Source organism: Bubalus bubalis, chromosome 13, assembly GCF_019923935.1.
Source record: "Bubalus bubalis isolate 160015118507 breed Murrah chromosome 13, NDDB_SH_1, whole genome shotgun sequence".
Taxonomy (NCBI): domain Eukaryota; kingdom Metazoa; phylum Chordata; class Mammalia; order Artiodactyla; family Bovidae; genus Bubalus; species Bubalus bubalis.
Genome location: NC_059169.1, coordinates 57,921,436 through 57,945,525, shown reverse-complemented (window position 1 = coordinate 57,945,525; position 24,090 = coordinate 57,921,436). Strand labels below are relative to the sequence as shown.

Below are 24,090 nucleotides of genomic sequence, written 5' to 3'. Positions count from 1 at the left end.
GAACTCACCTTCCCAGTCAACGACTCAAAACAGGTGCTTTGAAAATAAAAATGGCTAAGGAACACATGAAAGAATGTTCCAAAACACACACACACAGAGATTAAGACAACTCATTTTTTCTCTATCAAACCAACAAAGTTTTGTGTTTTGTATTTTTCAGATGTTTCTGCTCAGTCCTGGCAGGAAAGTGATAAAATTGTCTCTTACCCTCTGCTGGCCCAAGTGTTAACTGGAATAATGTTTTGGGAAGGCAGCTTGATTATGTGAATGAAGAGCCTTTGACCTAATAGATCTGTTTCTGAAAAATCTAGCCTAAGGAAATAATCTGAAATTAAAAAACAAACAAACCTTTATGCTTAAAAATGTTCTTGCACTATTGTTTATAGTCATGAGTGATTAGATGTAACCTAATACCAACCAATAAGTTACACGCACAGAGGGGTCAGTGTTTAAAGCTGTATACGCATTAGGAAAACCTTAACAGCATTTCACAACTGGATTTGTTTTCTTTCTCTGCCAGCACCCTATTTCACACCTTCTTCTCTTGCTTCAAACTTCCAAAATTCCTTCCTCCTCCTCAATTTCAACTGATGAGTACCTCTTGTTTACTGAGAAAATGTATCACCAAATTGTCGGATCTACCTGTCCCATCCTGAGCTCTCCGGATTCCTGCCCAAGGTCAGTTTGGCCGCTGAGTTCCATTCCCTCTCGCTTCTCCTGGTATTGTTCCTTCTGTGTCCTCTCTCCTCCTCTCTCCTCTTTCTCCCTCAGTATCTTTTCCTCCCTCCGTCCTTCCCTCCCAGATTATTCCTATCAGCACATGAACATGCTATAAAATTTCACATTTCAAACAAGAATTCACTCCTTGACCTCATGTAGGTCTCTGGCACACTCCCTGAAAAGTTAACCTTCACCCCCATCTCTCCTCCATCACCTCCTATTCTCTAAGTCATCACGCTTCTGCCCCAGACGTCTGAAGCAGTTCATTGTCAAATCCAGCAGTTCGTTATCTCCCATCTCTATCTTCCTAGTTTCTCAGCTGCTCTGAATGCAGCAGATCCCTGTTCTCTGTGAGCTCTCTCCTCGGATCTAGGACTCAGGCTCTCCTGCTTTTCTTGCAACCTCCCGGATGACTTCTTCTAAGCCTCTGCTGCTTCCTCTTCCTCTAATTTCCTGGGGCTCAGGCTTCAGACCGGCCGGACTCACTTCCCATGAGCTTTGTTTCCATTCTCCTGGCTGTCCCTGCTTCCCAAATGTTGATTCCACTTAGCCAGCTGTAACCCTGACCTCCCTGATGCTGGGAAAGACTGAAGGCAGGAGGAGAAGGGGGCGACAGAGGATGAGATGGTTGGATGGCCTCACCGACTCAATGGACATGAATCTGAGCAAACCGCAGGAGATAGTGAAGGACAGGGAAGCCTGGCATGCTGCAGTCGGTTGCAGTCAGACACAACTGAGCGACTGAACAACAACCCTGACCTCTTCCCTGGGCCCCAGTGAAACCTCCTTTAGGATATGCCGCGGGCCCCTCACAAGACAGGACTCTCAATTTTTCTCCCTCAAACCTGCTCCCCCACAGGAAAGGTACCACTACCCTCACAGTTGTTCAAACCATCAGCCTTGAAGTCACACATTTATGACTTGGCATTTCAAGTACCACATGCTAACCCATTAGCAAGCCTTCACAAAGATCCCCGATACCACCAGTTCCTACCACTTGCAACAAACACAGTTGCTCCAGGCATTTCCCCTGGTGGTACAGTGGGTACGAATCTGCCTGCCAGTGCAGGGTACCTGCGTTCGATACCTGGTCTGGGAAGATCCCACAGGCTGTGGAGCAACTAAGCCCGTGTACCACAGCTACTGAAGCCTGAGCACCCTAGGGCCCGTGCTCTGAAACAAGAGAAACCAGCGCAGTGAGAAGTCCGCACACTGCGACTAGAGAGCAGCCCCTGCTCCTGCAACTAGAGAAAGCCTGCATATGGCAACGAAGAGCCAGCGCAACCCAAATAATTACTTAAAATTAAACATTACTTAAATTAAAAATTAAATTGCTTAATTGTAAAAACAACCACAATCGCTCCAGAACAAAGCCACCGTGTCTTTCCCTAAACAAGCTCCTTCCTGCCCCCACGGGCTTTCAATTTCCTGTCCCTGAAATGCCCTTTTCCATGTCTTCACCTGGTTCACGGTAGCCCACCTCCCTGGTCTCTGCTCAAACAGCCCACCTAAGATAGCTTCCTCACCCTCCTTAACCTGTGACCCTCCTTAACCTGGCTAATTTTCTTCACAAACTTTATGGCCACTTGAAATGACATTCTTTGTTTGTGCTTCTCCCAAAGTATAACTGAAGCCTCGCGCAGGCAGGGACTGATTTGCCTCGCTTATCATTGTACTGCCAACTTGTAGACTAGTGTCTAGGACCTTGTTGTTGTTTAGATGCTAAGTCATGTCTGATTCTTTTGTGACTCCATGGACTGGCCCTATAGCCCGCCAGGCTCCTCTGTCCATAGAATTTTCCAGGCAAGAATACTGGAATGGGTTGCAATTTCCTAAACCCGGGGATCTTCCCCACCCAGGGATTGAACCCATGTCTCTTGCATCTCCTGCATTGGCAGATGGGTTCTTTACCATTAGTGCCATCTGGGAAGCTCAAGCTTAAAATATGATGTCAATAAACAAGCTGTGTAAAAAGGCCACTTTAAAAAGACTAAAGGGGGACTTCCTGGTGATCCAGTGGTTGAGACTCTGTGCTCCCAATGCAGGGTGCACAGGTTCAATCCCTGGTTGGGAAATAAAGATCCCACATACTGCTTGGTATGGCAAAAAAAATAAATAAAAGGACAATTGACTGGGAGTGAGACCACAGGTTTGTTTGTATTTTTATATTCTTTATGCTTTCCAATATATTTCTCAAGTTTTCTATATCGAATGTTATTCTTTATAATCAGGAGAATACAAACTATTTCAGCTAACAAAATACAGCCTCTGGTCTGGTCAGGCCCAATTTATTCCAGAACCAGCACTCAGCGCATGTTCATTCCAGGGTCCTGCTTCTTCTCAATGCCCCCTCTTTTTCCCATCACCTCTGATAATGGTTTAGACCTTAACCCAAAGCCCACCGCCTCCGTGCTGCCTCTGACTTCCCTGTTCTTAATGAGCTCCTCCCTGCCCAGACTTTGCATTTAATTGGCTCAGCTATGCTACATGTATTGATTCTCACTCAAACATTTTCTGTTTGCTGGTGTGTGTGTGTGTGTCAGAGAGAGAGTGTGTGTGAATGTGTGTTGTGCCTGGTATGAGTTAACTGTCCCTCAGCAGACGCCACCCCTTAGCCTGCCCCTTTCCACCATCCAGTCTCAGCCTCAGACTAAGCATCAGTACTCAAACACAGGGTGACAGTACTTGGTACTGAAGCAACTGGGTCAGGAAGCTGGATCCCCCTCCCTCACACCCGCTCCACAGTAACACTTCAACTTGCATTTACCGAGCGCCTACTGTGTGCTGGGCACTTGCTGTCCATTTTTCCGTTATCGAGTAGGAGCTGTTTTCACTGTCACCTTAAGGCGAAGGACACAGAAAAGAAAGGTGAAGTAACTGGCCTAAAGGGACAGGCTGCAGGTGGTGAAGCCTCGTTCAAAGCCCAGCCCACGCTCTTCACCACCGTGACCAATGAAACAGGCCTGGCTTTGACCCCTGCACCACAGGGGTGCCTTGCACGCTCTCAGTTGAGTTCCTTAACCTCCCTGAAGCTCAGGGTCCGCGTTTGGAAGGAGACAATAACCCCTTACAGGATGATTGTCAAGACAGCAATGGGGACTGGGAGGGAGGCCCCACAGGGAGGGGATATATGTATACTTAGAGCTGATTCACGCTGATGCATGGCAGAAACCAGCACAACACTGTAAAGCAATTATCCTCCAATGTAAAAAAAGACAGGGATGGGGTCTCAGTCTTGCCTGGCACACAGCAGACATTGAGGAAATGGTTGTTGTTATCAGTCAAAAGGAGAAAAAGGTGGCAGAGGATGAGATAGTTAGCATCACCGACTCAATGGATATGAACTTGAGCAAACTCTAGGAGATAGTGGAAGACAGAGGAGCCTGGCTTGCTGCAGTTCATGGGGTCGCAAAGAGTCAGACATGACTGAGCAACTGAACAACAATTGCTATTATTATTATTATTATTATTAGATATACTCCTCCTTTGGGGCTTCCCAGGTGGCACTAGTAGTAAAGAATCCGCCTGCAATGCGGGAGCCCTGGGTTCAATCACTAGATCGGGAAGAGCCCCTGGAGGAGGATATGGCAACCCATTCCAGTATTCTTGCCTGGGAAATCCCATGGACAGAGGAGTCTGGTGGGCCAGTCTATAGGGTTGCAAAGAGTTGGACACGACTGAGCAAGTAACACACACACACTTCCTTGACATGTGCTCTTCCAAGGTTCAGGCAGCTGCCCCACCTTTCTCTCTGGCCTGGGTCAGACCTGCATCTCCCAAGTAGGGGCTCAGAGCTCCAGAAGGTGCCACGAGACAGCCTGGACAAGACCAAACAAGCAGTGCTGGCCCAGGTGAAGCAGAGCTTGGATTTCCTCATCCGAAGGCATAACGATAGGAAGAGGGTTGTGTCACACACGTGGCTGTTTTCTCTGTCATCCAGGCCCACTAATGTAAACATCTCTCACTCCTCAGGAATTATTTTAGGACCGGGAAGCAGCACACTGTTTATCGAGAGAGTCACAGAAGAGGATGCAGGCGTGTATCACTGCAAAGCCAGCAACCTGAAGGGCTCGGCAGAGAGCTCGGCCCACCTCATTGTGCAAGGTAAACAGCTGCCCAGACACCTGCTTCCCTGTTTGGTGAACTTGCCAACTCCCGATCCCCCGCTGTCCCTCCAGTATGTTCCTTTCCCCGACTTCCTTCTCCCATCCCCGTCCCACTGGGCTAGCCTGTCTGGTCCCTCCCCGCAAGGCCAAGGGGGAGGACACAGGCCGGCCACCCTGGAGAGAGGCTGCTGTCAGAACACAGGCTCCGGGAGGAAGTAGACCCTGGAAGATGGGAGAGCCTGTCAATGCCAGAGCCGTGACAGAGAATGGCCAGAGTGGCCACGCCTGTGAGAAAGAAATCCAAGAAGACAGAAGCCAGGCATAGAGAGAGAGAGGAAAAAACACACACATGCTGGAAAGTATTCATTCTTTTCCCAATCCCATTCAGTACACATCCACTGGCTCTTGCCCGTGTTGTCATAAGCCTGTTTTTAACATGAAATAGGCTACACACTGGGCGTCCCAGGCGGTGCAGTGGTAAAGAACCCCACTGCAATGCAAGAGACCCAGGTTCGATCCCTGGGTCAGGCTGATCCCCTGGAGAAGGGCATGGCAACCCACTCCAGTAGTCTTGCCTGGAAAATCCCATGGACAGAGGAGCCCAGTGGGCTACAGTCCATGGTGTCGCAAAGAGTCGGACATGACTTGAGCACAGCACAGCCTGCAAAATATGATCAGAGAGAAGCCACACATGGTAAACAGACCCCAATGAAGAAAAGTATTCCACAGGCTTTCTCAAACAGCTCTGTTGAGCAGCAAAACCCAAAAAGGCCACATCCTAGCCTGGGCTTTGGCCGCGTGGCTTCCATTCAGAAAAGAGATTAGACCTCGATTTTAATTCTCCACTGCCAAGAATCGTCCAAAAACATGACATTTACAGCATCATAAAGTCTTCAAATTGGCACCTCTAGGGTGTACACATCTATGACTCACTGAGGTTTCACATGTCATTCAGCAGCCTATTTGCAAATGCTCCCAAGGAGACTTCAGAGTATATAAGAATTTCCTAAGGAGGAACTAAGGGAGAAGGCAAAATTCATCAACTTTTCTGCCCTGGAAACTACACTACTTAAAGATGGTAACTGAGAATTTATCATCCCCATTCTTTTTTCTTTTTTTTGGCTGCACCTTGAGGCTTTCCATATCTCAGTTCCCTGACCAGGGACTGAACCCAGGCCATGGCCGTTAAAACGTTGAATCCTAACCCTAGACCACCAGGGAACTCCCCATTAATCCCAGTCTCTTACAAGGAAATGATCCTGGAGAGTCTCCTGAAAAATCTGAAACTACCAATTTACAGTTTCAGAAAAAAGTCGAGGGTAGCATTTCCCAAACCCTTTAAGTTAGGGTCCTATTTGTCTCCCCAGTCATCCTTGTTTTAAAGTATCAACTCATTTGCTTACACATGGAGATAACGCATCAAGGGTACCTCTCTCTTTAATACCTCCTTCTGTAAAGGACTGTTCATTGATACTTTAACAAGGACCCCAGACTGCATCAGGGAGGGTGGGGTGGAGATCTGAGAAGGGGGTGCCTCCAGAGAGTGAGGGGGTCTCCCTGATCCTCATTCCTGGGCTCTGATGGATTGGGAGAAGCCCTTGCCTGAAGCAGAGATATTTACACAAGTTCGTAGATGACCACTTCCTGACCCTTCCCCTCTTCTGCCAGGCTGCTCTGAGTTTCCTAGAAGCCCCACTGCTTCATGACATCGCTGACCCTATCCCACCCACTGGCCGTGACCACCACTCTTCTAGCTGCCTCAGTCTGCTGGCACCCCTTCTGCAGCTGTGGCCAGAGCAGGGGCACTGTGGAGCCCCAGGCCGGATCGGGGGCTGATGAGCCAGGGTTCTGGCCATCAGTCAGCCTGACTCACAGCAGAAGGCTAGGCATGGCCTGGGTTAACTGAGTTAACGCAGCCTGGAATGCCTTCTGTCCAGGCACCTCCCTGTTTCAAGCGAATCCTCCTTATTCTCTAGGGCCAGTTTAGATGCTTTCTGCTCTGTTACATCCTCTGGGATGAAAGCTGAGTCAGATATACATCCTTTTCTCTCCTCACCCACACCATTTTTCTTCAATGAAGAAACTTGAATCAGAACTTACTCTATTCTTCCTTTCATGAATAGTTAGGAATCGATATGCTTCTCTTTGGGGGCTTGCCTGTGGCTCAGGAGTAAAGAACACACACCTGCCAATGCAGGACATGCAAGTTCAACGCCGGGTCGGGAAGATCCTCTGAAGGAGGGCCTGGCAACCCACTCCAGTATTCCTGCCTGGAGAATCCCATGGACAGAGGGTCGGATAATGACTGAGCACATACGTCTCTTTGCTACTGAATTACAAGCTTTTTGAGGCAGGAGCTGTGTCAACCAATTGTCTGCATTCCCTCCCCAGCACTTAGTAGGAGACTGGTATTTACTTAGTGCTTTTATTTAGTACCTTTATGTGCAGGCGCCAGGCAAGACACTTGACAAACTGGATCCCACTAACTTCATGAGAATCCAAAGAAGGAGTATTATGCTCGGTCTAAAGATAAGAAGATGGAGACTTGAAGAGATTAAATTACTGGCCCACAGTTGCACCACGAACATGCAGCATGGCCAGGACTTACTTGAGCCTAGGTCTTTGCAAACTGCAGAAGGAAGGTTTCCATTCTCCCGAAGCACCCCAGGAGCTTGTCTGCAAGGCCTTAGGGTGAAACTGAGCCCGTGGACTTCTCCAGCCCCACCCTGCTCCTTGTTGTCCTGTCTCCCCGCTTCTAGATGGCTTCCCCCGATTCCTCCTCCCACAAATGTCATGCTTTTCAGCAAAGTCAGGCAATGTGGTCATCTCTCCAAGTTTCTATCAACCTGGATCATTTGCTGTTGAGGAAACGGGAAGTGATTTTTGTTGAATGGCCCACATCAGCTGCCATTCAGCTGAGCTGACCCCTGTCATCATCCCTTCCCTCTCGGACAGCATTTCTCCTTTTTCTCTCGCCCTCCTCCAATCCATGCCCAAGTCTAGAGTCATCTTTTTACAGGACTCATCTTTGTAAAAAAAAAAATTTTATTAGAGTATAGTTGATTACAAGTGTGTTAGTTTCAGATGTACAGCTGAGTGAATCAGTTACACATACTCACTCTTAGATTCTATTCCCAGACAAGCCATTACAGAGTATGGAGCAGAGTTGCCCATGCCATACAGCAGGTCCTTATTGGTTATCTACTTTATACAGAGTAGTGTTAAATGACTGATCTTTGACCTGTTTCTCCCCTGCTTCAGATCCTGCAGGGGTTTCTGGTCACCATTCTCATCCCAGTGCATCAAGTCCTCCTCCAGTCTCAGCTCTCATCCCCCTCCCCACGCCCCAGCCCCTCAGCTGGACTAAATCAGAACACACCCCCTCGCCCCTGGTCCTCTGCCCTTACACATCATTCTCCTTTGGTCTGAACAGCCTCCCTTCCCCACTTGTTCTCCTCCAGACAATCCTACTCTCACCTTTTATTCTTCATTTTTATTGCTGTCCACTCAATTCACAACATTGTGTTAGTTTCAAGTAAACAGCAAACTGATTCAGTTCTCTCTGTATATATATATTCTTTTTCAGATTCTTTTCCATGACAGGTTATTGTAAGATACTGAGAATAGATCCCTGTGCTACACAGTGGGTCCTTGGTGTTCACCAATTTTATATATAGTAATCCTAGTGAAGTGAAAGTTGCTCAGCATGTCTGACTCTTTTGCAACCCCATGGACTATAGCCCAGCAGGCTATAGAAATACATCACTATACTGTTGAGGGCAACAGAGAGGAGCCAAATTAAATTAGCTGTTAACTCAACAGCTTATCTATTTGCTCAGGACTGTGCAGGATATGGGGGGCTTCCTTGGTAGCTCAAACAGTAAAGAATCTACCTGCAGTGCAGAAGACCTGGTTCGATCCCTGGTCGGGAAGACGCCCTGCAGAAGGGAACAGCTACCCACTCCAGTATTCTTGCCTGGAGAATCCCGTGGACAGAGGGGCCTGGCAGGCTACAGTCCAGGGGGTCACAAAGTGTCGGACACTACTGAGTGACTAACACTTTCACTTTCATGCAGGATATGGGCTTTTGAGAAATGCTCGCTAACCTCCATGTGCTTTGAAAACCTCACTGAAAGGCAAATAAGGGGGGACATGAAACCAGGAGAACCAGATCAGTAGACATTTTGAGCTCCTCCTACAGGTAAAATAGAAACACTAACCGGTAGTAAACACACTACACAATGCCGGTGATAAGGGCTAACGGACTTCATAGAGGCTGCAAACGATAGGGAGAGTGACTTGACCTCTGAACGAAGCCTTGCAGGATGTTGGATTAGCCAAGTGAATGAGGCAGGAAAGAAGACAGTGAGTTATGAGTAATTCTGGACCCCCCACATCCATATCACCCTTGGCAATGACAAAGTCTAAATAATTCTCAACAGTTCCTATTGACTAGTCCATTGACTTCTGTGAGAAACTGGTTACTTTTTCAAACATTTTATTCTGTTGAAGTACAGTTGATTTACAATATTATGTTAATTCCTACTATACGGCAAAGTGATTCAGTTATACATAGACACACATTCTTTTTCACATTCTTTCCATTATGCTTTGTCACAGAATATTAAATATATTTCCCTGTGCTATACAGTAGGACCTTGTTGTTTATCCATTCTACATGTAATAGTTTGCATCTGCTAATCCCATCTGCTTATAGCCACATAGCATTATTTTTGTTTATGCAGTCAGTTTTCATTTAGAGGTAGGTAACTTCACTTTTACCCTGAGGGGGGTTGCTTTCTGGCATGCCAGCCTTCAGTTCAGTTCAGTTCAGTCGCTCAGTCATGTCCAACTCTTTGCGACCCCATGAATCGCAGCACGCCAGGCCTCCCTGTCCATCACCAACTCCCGGAGTTCACTCAGACTCACGTCCATCGAATCAGTGATGCCATCCAGCCATCTCATCCTCCGTCATCCCCTTCTCCTCCTGCCCCCAATCCCTCCCAGCATCAGAGTCTTTTCCAATGAGTCAACTCTTCGCATGAGGTGGCCAAAGTACTGAAGTTTCAGCTTTAGCATCATTCCTTCCAAAGAAATCCCAGGGCTGATCTCCTTCAGAATGGACTGGTTGGATCTCCTTGCAGTCCAAGGGACTCTCAAGAGTCTTCTCCAACACCACAGTTCAAAAGCATCAATTCTTTGGCACTCAGCCTTCTTCACAGTCCAACTCTCACATCCATACATGACCACAGGAAAAACCATAGCCTTGACTAGACGGACCTTTGTTGGCAAAGTAATGTCTCTGCTTTTGAATATGCTATCTAGGTTGGTCATAACTTTCCTTCCAAGGAGTAAGAGTCTTTTAATTTCATGGCTGCAGTCACCATCTGCAGTGATTTTCCACCAGATATCCCTCCCCTGTGAGGACTCTGAGTTTCGTTTCCAGTCCCCCACACTCTGGGAAGCCATGAAAACTGAATCTGCTGTTTATAAGGGTCTGTAAAAACCCTCAGAGTATAAATGCCTTCCCAATCCTCCTCAGCCCTACTTCATTCCCACTTTCATGCATATTTTGGCCTGTTGTGTCAGATTGCTTTAAACTTTTATGAAGATTTTTTAAAATATCCAGTTGTTTTAGATAATTTCAGCGGGAGAGTTGATTCAAATCATTTATCCTTTTGGTGGGGTCAGAACTGATTCCTCCCATACCCGGAGGAATTGGTCCTTTTGATTCATGACCTCTTTTTCCTCATGAGGCATCAGTCTTCAATTTCACTTAGAGAAATGGTGTAATTTGCAAGGTAGCTGCAGCTACTTTGTACATGGCTCCTTACTTTCACCCTAATTGCCCTCAACAGCCATGCTTTTTTGAGTCCTTATGTCTGCTTTTTATAGTTCTCTTTCCTCCTCCTTTGCTGTCTTTTGCAGCTTTTTTCCTGCTCTCACAGTGACTGCTGTATCTAGCCTCTCTGCTGAAAAATCATGGTTAGCTGAGAAATTACCTGATCAGCCATCATCAAACCACACCTGAAATATCCATACCCATTTCTAAGAGAAGCATAAACAGATGAAGCCATATCCTAATAGGGTAATGATAAGACAGCACAAGGAAAGGAGGATGTTTAGTCTAAAAATGAGTCAACCTGGAGAGAGGGGGTGACACGACTGTTTTCTTCAAATATTTAAGGCATTATCAGACAGAGGAGACACTGGCCTTACCCTTTAACACTCCAGAAAAGAGAAGCAGAACCAAGAGAGGGAGATGGTGGCAACGTTTCAAGGAGGCAGGTTTCAGCTCCCTAGAAGCAGATAATCTTGAATAGGAAGAATTTCTGAAAGTTGATATTATGTGGACCTTACAAATTAGATGCAGTATCTTGACTAGAAGTACTCTGGGCTCATGGAATAAAAATCTGATCCTTGAAAAAAAATTTTTTTTGATCCTTGGATGCTGTTCAGAACAATTAAAGGCGGTACCTGCTTAGTAATTGCATCACTGAAATGCGATTCTTGCGTCTGGAGTCTAAATCACTGCTTCTCTCTCTGGTGGCTATGAATTAGGTGCATCAAGCTGCAGACTTGGCTTCCTAATATACGCAACCTAGACCCTCCCCCTGACCTGTATCTTGTCAGGTTGAGTTTAGGAAGTGAAGCCGGGCAAATAAGTTGTGTCTGTGGCTATGTTTAACAGATTGAAAGAGGTTCACACATTAGCCAGGAAGGAAACTGTCTGCTCTTTTTATTTCCTTTGAAAAAGGATTCTTATACTCCTAGATAAAACAATGTGTTATTTTTGTATCTGAAAAGGATGAGCGGACTGGGGAATCAAAGTGGCTTCTTTAAATAATCACAGGTCTTGTTTGGTTTGGACTGCCCAGAAGCACATGTGGAGAGCTCAAAGGGGAAGTGCTAATATTAAAAACAACAGCAACAAAACTGTTACTAACTAGAATAGTTTCTGAATTTAACAGCCCTCCATAGTCCATGGAACTCAAGGGGACTGTTACAATGCAAGGGGGGCACATTTTCATCTGAGGATTTAAAATAAGCTGTATTTTATTACTCTAAGTAATAACCACTATATCGATATACATATATGTATGTGTATATATGTTGGGTTGGCCAAAAAAATTCATTCAGGTTCTTATACAGTGTCACTGAAAAACTTGAACTTTTTGGCCAACCCAATATACATATACACACATTCTTCTAACACATTTAGGCTTTGCTATTGAAATAATAGCAAAGCATAATAATAGCATTTGTAATTATGCAAGAGAAAACAACTTGAAGAATAGCTACCATTTTTAACATTTGTTAAAAGCTTATTTATTTTGGGGGCTTGTGTCAGGTCTTTGCAGCACAGGGAGCTCAGTAGTTGCTCTAGAGCATGTGGGATCTTAGTTCCCTGACGAGTAATCAAACCCACATCCCCCGCCTCGCAAGGTGGATTCTTAACCACTGGACCACCAGGGAAGCCCCTGTAACGTTTTTTGAGGATGACTGATGGATGCAAACAGGTGTGGTTTGTGAATTTTGTGCCACAATAACCCCACAGTGACACATTTCAGGAAAGGACGCACACAGCAGGAAGGATACGCTACGTTCCTTAACAAAGTCCCAAATGTAAAGAGAAGGAAAAGGTTGGAACAGACTCGTCTTAGGGACTAGCCTCTCCCCTCTATCCTTCTGAGCCTCCTCTGACGCAGCTCTCTGCCCTGGCTCTCCTGGCACTAGGAAGGGTGTGATAAACTAACTCACACGGAGATGCTGGTAACTGGTGTCACTCCTCTCATGGGTTTCCCCAGGAGAGGAGGGAGACAGTTGAGCTGGCAGCTCCCCAATTTCACCCTGGAGGGCTGGGGGCAGGCTGTGCATGCCTTTGCACTGAAACCTAAACAATGACAGAAAGCTGGCCTTGATCGAGAATGCAAAAAATGGTGCTGGAATTCAGTTAGAACATCTCACACTGTTGACCGTTCAGTGCACCATTTTAAGCACGTAATATGTATCAGTCTTCTTCACGTTTGCAACAATCCAAGGAGGGTTTTTTTTCCTACTTACAAGTGAGAATCTGAGGCCCCAAGAGGGTGAGGACTCTGTCCAGGGTTACAAAGCTGAAAAGTGGCGGCACTGAGAACTGGATCCCTATTTAACCACTCCGCTCACCCACCCCTCCACCTGGTGGGGAAGAGGCCCCGTTCTGAAGTCAGGTATGTCCCTGCCCATGAGCCATGCAACCCTGGACAGATGATTTCCCTCCTGGAGCCTCAGTTTGCTCATCTGCAAAATGGGTGTGAATTATGGCATGCCAACCATACAGGGTTGCTGGAAGGATGAACAAACTTAACAGTGCATATGGCATATGATAAAAGCTTCTCAAATATATGAGGAGAATGGCAGGCTACAGTCCAGAGGGTCACACAGAGTTGGACACAACTGAAGCAACTTAGCATGCACGCCTTATTTGTTAATATGATACATTGAATTCCATTTCAACAAAACTTGCTGTATTATACTTTTTCTAGACTTAGCCAGTAAGTCACACAAATGGTGTTCCAGGCCACAAAATTGCTATTTGACCTAAGGCTTTAACTTACTGTGATAAAAATGTGTTACAGAACTGATAGAATCGCAATTTTAAGTATCTTTACCTAAAGTTCCTCTTGAAATGTACTTCAAATTTAATCCAAATACAGTATGTCCATACCTCACTTCCCAAGTTGGTGTCTGTATACCAAATTATGTAGTATACATATGCTGCTGCTAAGTCGCTTCAGTCGTGTCTGACTCTGTGCAACCCTGTAGACGGCAGCCCACCAGGCTCCCCCATCCCTGGGATTCTCCAGGCAAGAACACTGGAGTGGGTTGCCATTTCCTTCTCCAATGCATGAAAGTGAAAAGTGAAAGTGAAGTTGCTCAGTCGTGTCCGACTCTTAGCGACCCCATGGACTGCAGCCTACCAGGCTCCTCCATCCATGGGATTTTCCAGGCAAGAGTACTGGAGTGGGGTGCCATTGCCTTCTCCAAGTATACATATAAGGCTTCACAATTCGTATGTATACCTTAAAGTAAGTGTGTGTACGTGTGTGTGCTCAGTCGCTTCAGTCATGTCTAACTCTGTGTGACCCCATGGACTGAAGCCCACCAGGCTCCTCTGTCCATGGAATTCTCCAGGCAAGAGTACAGGACTGGGTTGCCATGCCCTCCTCCAGGGGATCTTCTTAACCCAGGGGTCGAACCCACATCTCCTGCTTCTCCTTGGCAGGCAGATTCTTTTGTGTTGTGCTACCAGGGAAGCCCTCATAATCAGCATGACAGTCAATCTAAATGTCCAATAAGCCTTAGAGAAATTATACAATAAGGATAACTGGATTACTGGTTACTGGATTTTAGGTTAAAGGAGGTGTAGCCTTGCTTGATTGACTCCCATGGGCAGCCAGGTTCAGGTGTATTGATTGATTTTCTTTTTATCCATATATAAACATCTATTGAGTCTTTCACTAGGCCAGTGCTTGAGATGCAGAGTGAATAAGAAACACACCCTTCTCTTGATGTCCCAATAGCATAATGGGCAATGAACCGACATGAATGGTTCCCTCAAATTAAAACAACACCAGAACCAGAGAATAACTCCTAAGCCATGCTGAATGTTAGGCCAGTTTCTCAGGGAAAGTAACTCAGTGGTTTACAGAAAATGGTCAGTACTTGGGTCAAAGTCTGATTAGTTTTAGAAGGAAAAGCAAATTGTGTTTTACATAATATATTTGGATGAAAAAAAATTATGTTGCACTTGAAGTACAAAAAGTAATAAGAGGAGGACTTCCCTGGTGGTCCAGTGGTTAAGACTCTGTGCTCCCAATGCAGGGGACATGGGTTCGATGCCTGGTCAGGGAACTAACGTTCTGCATGCTGCATGTGTGTGTGTGTGTGTGTTAGTCATTCAGTCGTGTTTGACTCTTTGCGACCCCATGGACTGCAGCCCACCAGACTCCTCTGTCCACGGAATTCTCAAGGCAAGAATACTGGAGTGGGTAGCCATTCTCTTTTCCAGGGAATCTTCTCCACCCCGGGATGAAACCTGTGTCTCCCGCATTGCAGGCAGATTCTTTACTGTCTGAGCCACCAGAAGTCCACATGCCACATAGCATGGCCAAAAATAAAATAAAAAAAAAATAAAAACAAAAAGTAATAAGAGGATTTTTTAAAAGGAAAAGAGAGTGAAGCCTCCAAAATAACACCTAGTTTTATCCATCTCCCCTGTGAGGTGGGGTGCTGTTGGCACGTCCACACTTTAGGGATGGGGCTGGCGCGCAGAGTCCCCGGCACTCACATCTGTGTACAGGGTCAGGGAAAGACTTCCTTCTCTGGAGTCAAGGCAGGCCTGGGGCTGGAGCCCTGGCCGCTTGCTGGGGAGTTGCCCTCACTTCTTGGGAGGCACCACCCGGCTACACCGCATAAGTTGAGCTACCCAGTTCTGCTGCCTGTTCACTCAGGTGGTCTGGGGCCACAAAGAGCCACGTGTCCCAGCCGGGATGATGCTGCCATGTCACACAGCCTGAGTCCCATGCAGACAGCGCTGCCCACCACCGTCAGAAAGGCTCAGGGCAGGACGGCAGGACACAGCCCAGCTCTGCAGACTCTAGAAAGACACGCCACCTTCAGAACTCAGCCCTTCCCCTGCCTGCCCGTCCTACCCCAGCAGGGACGGGCCGGAGCCCGGGAGGGTAACTGACATGGCACGTTCTGGGCAGCCCGGTCCGCAATCTGAAATAAGAGGTACAAATACCTGACCTCTTTGAATCAGCCACCTTCTTGTCATTATCCCATATAAAAACATCCTCATGCCATGTCCATGCGGCGCTCTCACACCCATCAGACATGAGGGACAGCCCTGAGATCCAGTGCCAAGTCCTGTTATTGTCAAATCCACCCATGTTCCCCCGCCTCCTACGCCCGCCATGTACAGCTGGGCTGTTTCATGCACATGTTCATCAGCTGACACCAGCGAGGTGAAGCTGGGTCCAGGGCAGGCCAGTGTGTGGATGTCTGACCCCTGAAAACACAGCCGACAGTGGATGGGAAGAGATGCTGCTGACTTAGGTCAACCTACAGCGGATGATCCTCATGGTTACTTTCCAAGCGAAGATGAAAATCAAGTTACCGGACGAGACAGAGGCAGAGCCTGGATACCAGGTCTCACAAAATGAGTTCAGTTTTCAAAAAACAGTAACAGAGTATTAAATAGATCTTTCCCTTCTAACCAGTGCTCATCGAAGATGTTTTTAATGAGCTGATTCCTTAAATGCCTAAGTGCACCCGGACACATTCAGTCCCACTGCAAGGAATCTGCCTGAGTAAGGACTGTGGAATTACTTCGGGGGTCAACTTCCTGCCCCTGGGAATGCAGTGGGAAAGTTCCCACCGTGGGCGGGGTCTCTCGGGGTCAGTCCTTGCAGAGACTGTATGCAGACCGTGCTCAGTCCCAAGATGTTCTCGGCTCCTCCAGCAGCCAAAGGCCACTGTGTCCCAAGCAGGTCCCAGTCTGGTTTTTGGTTACATAAAACATATCTGCAGCATAAGCAAAGACACGTGTGTGAGAGAGAATACTGAGAGGAAACATTAAATCTCTCACCTCAGGGGCTCATACATGCTCAGTTGTTCAGTCTTGTTCAACTCTTTGTGACCCCCTGGACTGCAGCCCACCAGACTCCTCTGTCCGTGGGATTTTCCGGGCAAGAATACTGGAGTGGCTTGCCATTTCCTCCTCTAGGAGATCTTCCCAACCCAGGGATTGAACCTGCATCTCTGCATCTCCAGTATTGCAGGTGGATTCTTTACACTAGTGCCACCTGGGAAACCCAAGGAAACCCAAACTCACTAACTTGCACTTATTGTCTTCCCATCGAGAGGACCCGTACTGAGAGAAGAGGGGGTCATGCCTGGAAATTTCTCAGTTCATCTCATGAGATTCAGGGAAGAATAACCACAAGCTGCCAGAGCAGCAAATGAAGCCAAGTCCACTCATTCATTCAACCACCACTTTCAGGATGCCTGCCTACCGCATGCTGGGCACTGTCCTGTGCACCAGAGGCATGACTGAACCAGAGAACCGCCTGCTGCTGCTTCACTCAGAGCTCTGAACACACCTGTCCATTCATACCTCAACACCAGACCATGAGCTCCTTTCCGTGCCCCTTCATTTACCACCACATTCTAGCCCCCAGGGCAGAGCCTGGCACTTGGGTGATGTTCTATATGCTTATTGGGTGAATATACGGGAATGGGAATTTGGCCTGAACCCTTTGAAAACTTCATGAAACTCTCTAGAGACAAATCAAAGTATGACTTATCCACTCAATTGGTGAGTGGGGACGAGTAAGGTGTGACCTCACCCCTGGGAAGTTGATATCCTGGTAGAGAAACAGTGAAGGCAGAAGCACAGAGTTGGAAGGGCTGGTCTATTAATGAAACTACAAGTATTTTGATGTAGAGCATGTGGGGGGATGGTTGGGCAGCAGGAGATGAAGAAACAGGTGAGGTTGGGCATACAGGATGTAAGAGCTTGGGTTTCTCTCCTGACAGTGCTGGGGGTAGGCAGCAATGATGGAATTTAAGGAGCCCCATCACTTTGTTGACAAAGGTCCATACAGTCAAAGCTGTGGTTTTTCCAGTAGTCATGTACAGATGTAAGAGTTGGACCATAAAGAAGGCTGAGCGCTCAAGAATTAATATTTTCGAATTGTGGTGTCGGAGAAGACTCTTGAGAGTCCCTTAGACAGCAAGGAGTTCAAACCAGTCAATGCTAAAGGAAATCAGTCCTGAATATTCATTGGAAACACTGATGCTGAAGCTGAAGCTCCAATACTTTGGCCACCTGATGCGAAGAACTGACTCACTGGAAAAGACCCTGATGCTGGGAAAGACTGAGGGCAGGAGGAGAAGGGGGCAGCTGAGGATGAGATGGTTGGGTGATATCACCAACTCAACGGAAATGATTTTGAGCAAACTCTGGGAGATGATGAAGGACAGGGAAGCCTGGCATGCTGCAGTCCATAGGGTTGCAAAGAGTCAGACATGACTGAGTGACTGAACAACAGGATGGAATCTGTGATTCGGCAAGATCGCATGGGCTTGAGCAGAGGAGAGACTGGGGGCTCGAGGCTGGCTAGGAAGCTGCTGCGGTCATTCAGAGGGACTGCAGGGGCCTTGACTTAGGTGGTAATCCTGCGGTAGGACAGGAGGAGAGGATTTCATGAGCCATGGAAGCAGAATGAACAGGAACTGGGGGTGGGCTGAAAAGAGAGGAAATGCCAGAGTCCCCTCCAGATAAGAAGACACACTGTGGCGGGGACCGTGGCCCACAGGGACTGTTCGTACATGAGAGCTGAATGGAGAAGAGGAAAGAGGCTCCAGTTTTTAGCTTGTGTACTTGCTCCTGTTCCTGGCAGAGAAGCTGCAGTGGTTCCAGCTGCCCGAGGCACTGAGTTGAGACCACAGGGATGCTCAGAATTCTTTCCCTGCCTCTTGCCCCACCTCCATCAGAGCCCTACCATTTCCCAGTTCTGGGTCATCACTCACACCTGCCCTTTGCCTATAGTGCCTTCCCCTGCCTTCACCCCTGCAGATCAAGATCCATTTCAAGTGTCACCTCTCCCTCAGCCTCCAAACTCTCTGCACCTCATTTCTTTCCATTTGCCTTAAGCCTCCTGGTTGGGTTGTAAGTGAGCTCCTGGTAGCAACAGCTTTCCCTGAGTTACCCACCCATCTCCTTGCCTGGAGTCGGATTCAATACATCCTCACTGAATTAAAACAAAGAGCCCAGGGACTTCCCTGGTGGTCCAGTGGCTCAGACTCTGTGCTCAAAAAATGCAGGGGTCTCCAGTTCGATCCCTGGTCAGGGAACAAGATCCCACACACCACAAGGAAGATCAAAGGTCCCGGATGCTGCAACTAAAACCCGGCACAGTCAAATAATTAAGTTAAAATAAACCAAGAGCTCCCCCGCCCACCGCCGATGAAGCCCTTATCCATGAAATGGGGATATTTCTCGCTCCCCTGCTTCATAGGCAGGTGTGAGGACTTGATGCATAGTAAGTGCTCAATAAAAAATACCATCATCCACATCACCATGTCTTGGGGGTTGCGGGGGGCAGTGCGGTGCAGGGCAGGAGGTGCCATGGAACATAGCATACAGGATTTTAGTTCCCCAACCAGGGATCGAACCACAGGCCCGCCAGGAAATTGCCTCACCATTTCTAAAGGGAATAAGTTTCACTTGATCTTGGCCTCACTTGATACTAAGTCTCTGTCTCCCTTTAATGGGCTTCCCTCATAGCTCAGTCGGTAAAGAATCCACCTGCAATGCAGGAGACCCAGGTTCGATTCCTGGGTCGGGAAGACCCCCTGGAGAAGGAAATGGAAACCCACTCGAGTATTCTTGCCTGGAAAATCCCATGGACCGAGGAGCCTGGTGGGCTACAGTCCATGGGGTCGCAAGAGTCGGATACGACTTAGGGACTAAACCACCACCCATGAAGGTCAAGGACAAGGGCATCCCTTTAGAGCTCCCAGGACACTGCCCTGGCATCGAGAAGCAGGGAACCTCGGTCCTGGCTCACTGGGGCATTCCTTTAAATCCCAAGGAGGATCCTCTCTGGAAGCTTCTCTTGGATACCTTGGATCTTTTCATTCTGGTCGTGGAGAAACAGTGCTCAGCTTTCATCTCCAATTCTGAGGAACAAGAATCATGGGGAAGAATCAGCTCCAGCAGGTCCCTTGGCTCAGCTCCGCCTGAGGAGGAGCCTCGGACATGAGAGACCCAGACATGAGTGGTCAGACCCGGAGGGTTGGCCTGTCTGTTCCAAGAGGAGTGAGTGGGTGATTGTGTCAGTCCTGGAGCTTTATTTTTATTTTTAAAGTCTACTTTGAAGAAGTTTGTGATTCCCCAAGGAGACTTTTTATGTCCTTTTTTTTTTTTTCTTTTTCTTTAGAATTTCCTCTCAAACCCATTAGGGAGATTTCACATCGTCCAGATTTAGCACTTTAATGAGGTCTTGTTCCTGCCTTAATCTTTTTTCCCATTTTTAATTTCTCCTCTGACTTTTAACTCACTATTTCTGGAGTTGTTGGCAAACTCCACAGCAACATTTCTGGAAAGTCTTTTCATTTCCATGTGAGTTTATGACGATAATAGCGTGAACCCTGCCTGACCCAGAAGGTGAGAGGCTCTGTGCTGGGAGCCGATTGTGTTCACCCTGATGAAGCACTTGGGGGCCACTGACCTTCTTCTGTCAAATCACAGACCCAGGGGTTGTGAGCTGCTGTTTAGCGGCCTCTTGGTGTTTTTATCTCTCCAGGGAGCTCGGACAAGTCCAACCTGGAGCTCATCACTCTGACGTGCACCTGTGTGGCTGCAACCCTCTTCTGGCTCCTGTTAACGCTTTTTATCCGAAAACTGAAAAGGGTAAGAATATTTCAGATGAAATTCTGTGCTCCTTTTGGCAAAAATCTGCCACAAGGCCCAGGGGCACTGCGGGTGTAGTGGCATCACGCTCGATTTCCCCAAAAAATGCCTGCTCCCCCAAATGCCTGACGTCCAGAGCAGGCCCTGAACAGGTGAACATGCCAGATGAATCATTAAACCGTCTCTCAGGACTTCCTTCCCTGTTTGTCTGGCAGTTAAGACTCCGCGCTTCCACTGCAGGGGGCAAGGGTTCAATCCCTGGCCAGGGAATGAAGATCCCGCATGCCTGATGGCCAAAAAAAAGAAAATCCAAAAAACAAACATCTCACCCTAACGTGGGGTGTTCAAAAAATAAAAAGCTAGAACAATGAACAGATGACTGTGTCCCACACACAGAAGGAACATCTTCAGTGTAAAATGAAGTCTGTAAAGTCCACACAAGACCTGAGAAATATTCATTTTCTTAATCTCACTCTCTGCTAAGAGACAAAAGGGAAAAGGCAAAATAAAGACCCCCCTCTGTCTTATCTCTGTCTGCTGTTCCATACTCTGAGCCCCATGTTAAAATTAAGTTCTTCAGCGTGTGAGGCTCAGGTTGGAATTCAAGACATCAGATTCCTATCATTAGGCCTGTTAGCATAACTTGTGCTTCTCTGAAGTTTATTGGGTGGGGAAGGAGGGGGCGACGAGCCAACAGTCATTCGTTCATTCATGCCTTAAATATTTCCCAGGCGCCCATTCAGGGCAGAGGCCAGGCCCTGTGTAGGGCTCTCTGGTGACAGAGCAGAGGAGAGGCTGCTGTGTGTAGTCTGGGGAGAGACTGACTGTAGCACATGCAGACGTCAAGTGGTGACCGGAGTCAGCCGACTACATGGCATGTAAGGGAGGGGAAGTCTGCAGGCAGAGGAGATGCGGTGAGGAGGACAGACTGACCTGGGCAGAGGTGGGGACGACAGACGAGGGGAGGCAGGAGAGGAGAGGCTGTCCAGGCGGGCCCTGTAGGCCGCGGGAAGCAATTTCCTCTGTGTTTTAGAAGAGGAAGCCTTGGTGGGGGGTGGGGGGGTGGTTAAGCAAAGGTAGGTGATTTTAAGTGTGAGAGACCTATGTCTAGAAAGACGATTTCAGGCTATATGAGGAGAAAGAACCAGAGTGGACAAGAGTGAATAGAGAAGAACCCAGTGAACAGAAGAATGCAGTCCAAGTCAGAAATGACGGTCGCTTAGTCCAAAGGATTAGACTGGAAGGGATATTTAGGAGATACAATCAACAGGACTTGTAAAGTACCAAGGAGAGACCTCCTCAATAGAGCTGTATTAGTCCTTATTAACATGCAAGTCTTTTTTTTTTTTAAGCATGATTATACTATTTTTATTTAAATTTTTTAATTTATAAAGACTAGTTTTGGTTGCTGTTAAAAGATAATACATTAAAATAGAATATATAGAAGAAAAATATATCAAAGAAACAGTTATCTTTAAGTAGTTCTGAATTAGAAAATCATTAAATAACATAATAAGCTTCTCATCTCTTATGCTTTAATTATTTTTTTAAAAATCCCTTTAAATCACTTTCACCATTTTATGTGCTGAGTATTTGTGGCACATTTGGGGAGCTCTTTATGTCATATCTCAGTTAGTCCTTTAAAAAACACAAAGATATATTATTAGTCCCATTTTAAGGAGAGGGAAACTGAGGCTCAAAAAGGTAAAATAACCTGCCTAGAGTCACTCAGCTAGTTAGAGTCGCAGCTGAGTTTTGAATTCAGGTTCTGTGACCTTAGACTTGCTGTTCGAAACCAGGAAGGTTGTACCTTCCAGGGTTGGTATGTCGACTGGCAGCCCCTCCTGTGTGGTGAATAAATAACCTGAGGCTTTTGCTGCGTGGAGCGACTGGCTTTAAGACAAGGAAAGCCACTGCTTTCGAAGGAAGCAAAAGTTAAACAACGGGATTTGGAAAGGGGAGGTACATCATATAGGAAAACACATCTAACAACAGCGGGACCTGCCAAATCTGCAAGGGCGGTACAAAGACTGCAGAGTTCAAAGGAAGAGAGGGCAGAGAGACTTCAGAGAGCTCCGTTTAGAGACAGACTTTGAAGGTTGCGGCTGGAAGGAAAGCAGTAGGAAAACAGCCCACCCTCACTCTGGCCCACTCCCCAGGTTAGGGACAACGTCTGGGTACTTTGCATACGGGAGCTTAGTGGAAATAACACTGGAAAGGCACTCTGGGACTCAATCGAAGAGGTCCCCTGTATGTCTAAAAAGTTAGAAAATTTGAATGTCAATTAGAAAGGATGAAGGCAAGAAATGACCATCTCAATGACAGAATGCCTATAGGATTTGAAAAGTAATTGGTTTGGGAAGGCAAAGAGGAACAAGGCATCAAAAACATATCTCCAGCTGATTTCTCTAACCGCTGTGTAAATTCCTCACTGATAAGGACTGTATTTTCTCTTTTCATCCTCACCCTGCACAGGCCAACTAAAGCTAATATTTATTCATGCTTACTATACACTGGGCCCCTCGAATAGCTTTTCATAGACTATTTTGCATGATTTTCACAGCAACTCTATGAGATAAGTACCACCACTGACACTGCCTTACTGATAAGGAAACTAGGCTTAATAAAGCTAAGTAACTTGCCCAAGGTAATATGTAGGCTCTGATTCAACCCAGGCCTCCACGTCTGGGCTCTGAAGCGCCTGACCAAGCAAGTTCCATGCCTAGCACCCAGTGGGTGCTCCATGATTTTGTCAGTTGAAAGAATAAGCATTGGTCAACCAAGATTCTACCAGCAGGCTCGTCTCAAAGCCCTTCCTGAAGGTCTGTTGGGTATCTCCTCTCATCTGCCTTAAGACAAACCATAGGACTCCTCAGGTGCCATGTAGGCAGACTGTCTTCCGTGGGCTGCTCCCCTGGCTCAGTCACTACCCCTGCCCACCTCTCTCAGCTCCCACAGGACCAAAAGCTGTCCCTGGCTGGGCTGCAGCTCTTCCTCTGCTCTTGGAAGACTGGAGATCGTGTCTCATGGCCTTGGCTATTGCACACTCTGAGAACTGGAGTCATCAAAGCTCCTCCATCCATGCCACTCATGAGCACCCAGGACCCTGGTGTGGGAAACAACACTCCTGTCCAGCCCTGCAGCTTCACACTAGTGTCTTTAAGTGCCCCCCCCCACACACACACACACACACAGTCTACCATGCCGGCAAACGCAGCTCATGACAAACGTGCTCCCTATCTGTCTCCATTTTCCACTCTTTGTGGAGGCCAGGCAATCTTCCTGCCCTGAGCTATCTGTCACACATTTCAGTGATAATTTTTGTGAGAAAGAGGCAGATTGCGAGTGATGGATGAGGTGAGCTGTGACGGTCCAGGACGGGGTGAGTCAGGGCCAAAGAATGTGGGCGGGTGTGAAGTGGAATGGATGGGGAGGTTTGTCTTCTCTGCTCAACTCTGATCCTGTTTAGGGAAATGCACAGAAAGGAAGGGCCCTAAACGCATTGAAATGAAGTGTAAGTAACTTCTAGACAAGAGTTATCAAGACCCAGCCTCTATGGGCAAGCATACTTCTTTTCTGTCCTGCCTATGGAAATGCAGCCAATTCTACAATCAATTAATATGAACAGGGTATATTACCCATGAATGTGAACCCGACACACCAAATGTAAATCTGGTTACATATGATCTGAAATAAAGGGTATGTTCTGGGCTTCATTTGCATCACCAAGATAAAACAAGCACTAGAAGGTAGGTGCCACCTCATTTATTTGACATCTTATACCAGTGGCCAAAAGAA

At 47.1% G+C, this 24,090-nt stretch overlaps 1 protein-coding gene and 1 long non-coding RNA gene across 4 annotated transcripts in view; one reads left to right on the top strand and one right to left on the bottom strand.

Moving 5' to 3' along the window:
• FLT1 (fms related receptor tyrosine kinase 1) overlaps positions 1-24,090 on the top strand; it is a 206,106-nt gene that overhangs the window by 140,156 nt on the left and 41,860 nt on the right. For all 3 annotated transcript variants that reach the window (XM_044927306.2, XM_006078571.4, XM_044927307.2), the window contains 2 exons: positions 4,693-4,824; positions 20,186-20,292. In XM_044927306.2, coding sequence (XP_044783241.2) covers positions 4,693-4,824; positions 20,186-20,292 — 239 coding nt within the window. The remainder of the gene's footprint in view (positions 1-4,692; positions 4,825-20,185; positions 20,293-24,090) is intronic.
• On the bottom strand, positions 16,266-20,359 carry LOC123328996. The gene is made up of 3 exons (XR_006544078.1): positions 20,111-20,359; positions 19,504-19,559; positions 16,266-16,397 (listed from the first exon to the last, which is right to left on the bottom strand). It is a non-coding gene; the product is annotated as an uncharacterized LOC123328996 (long non-coding RNA).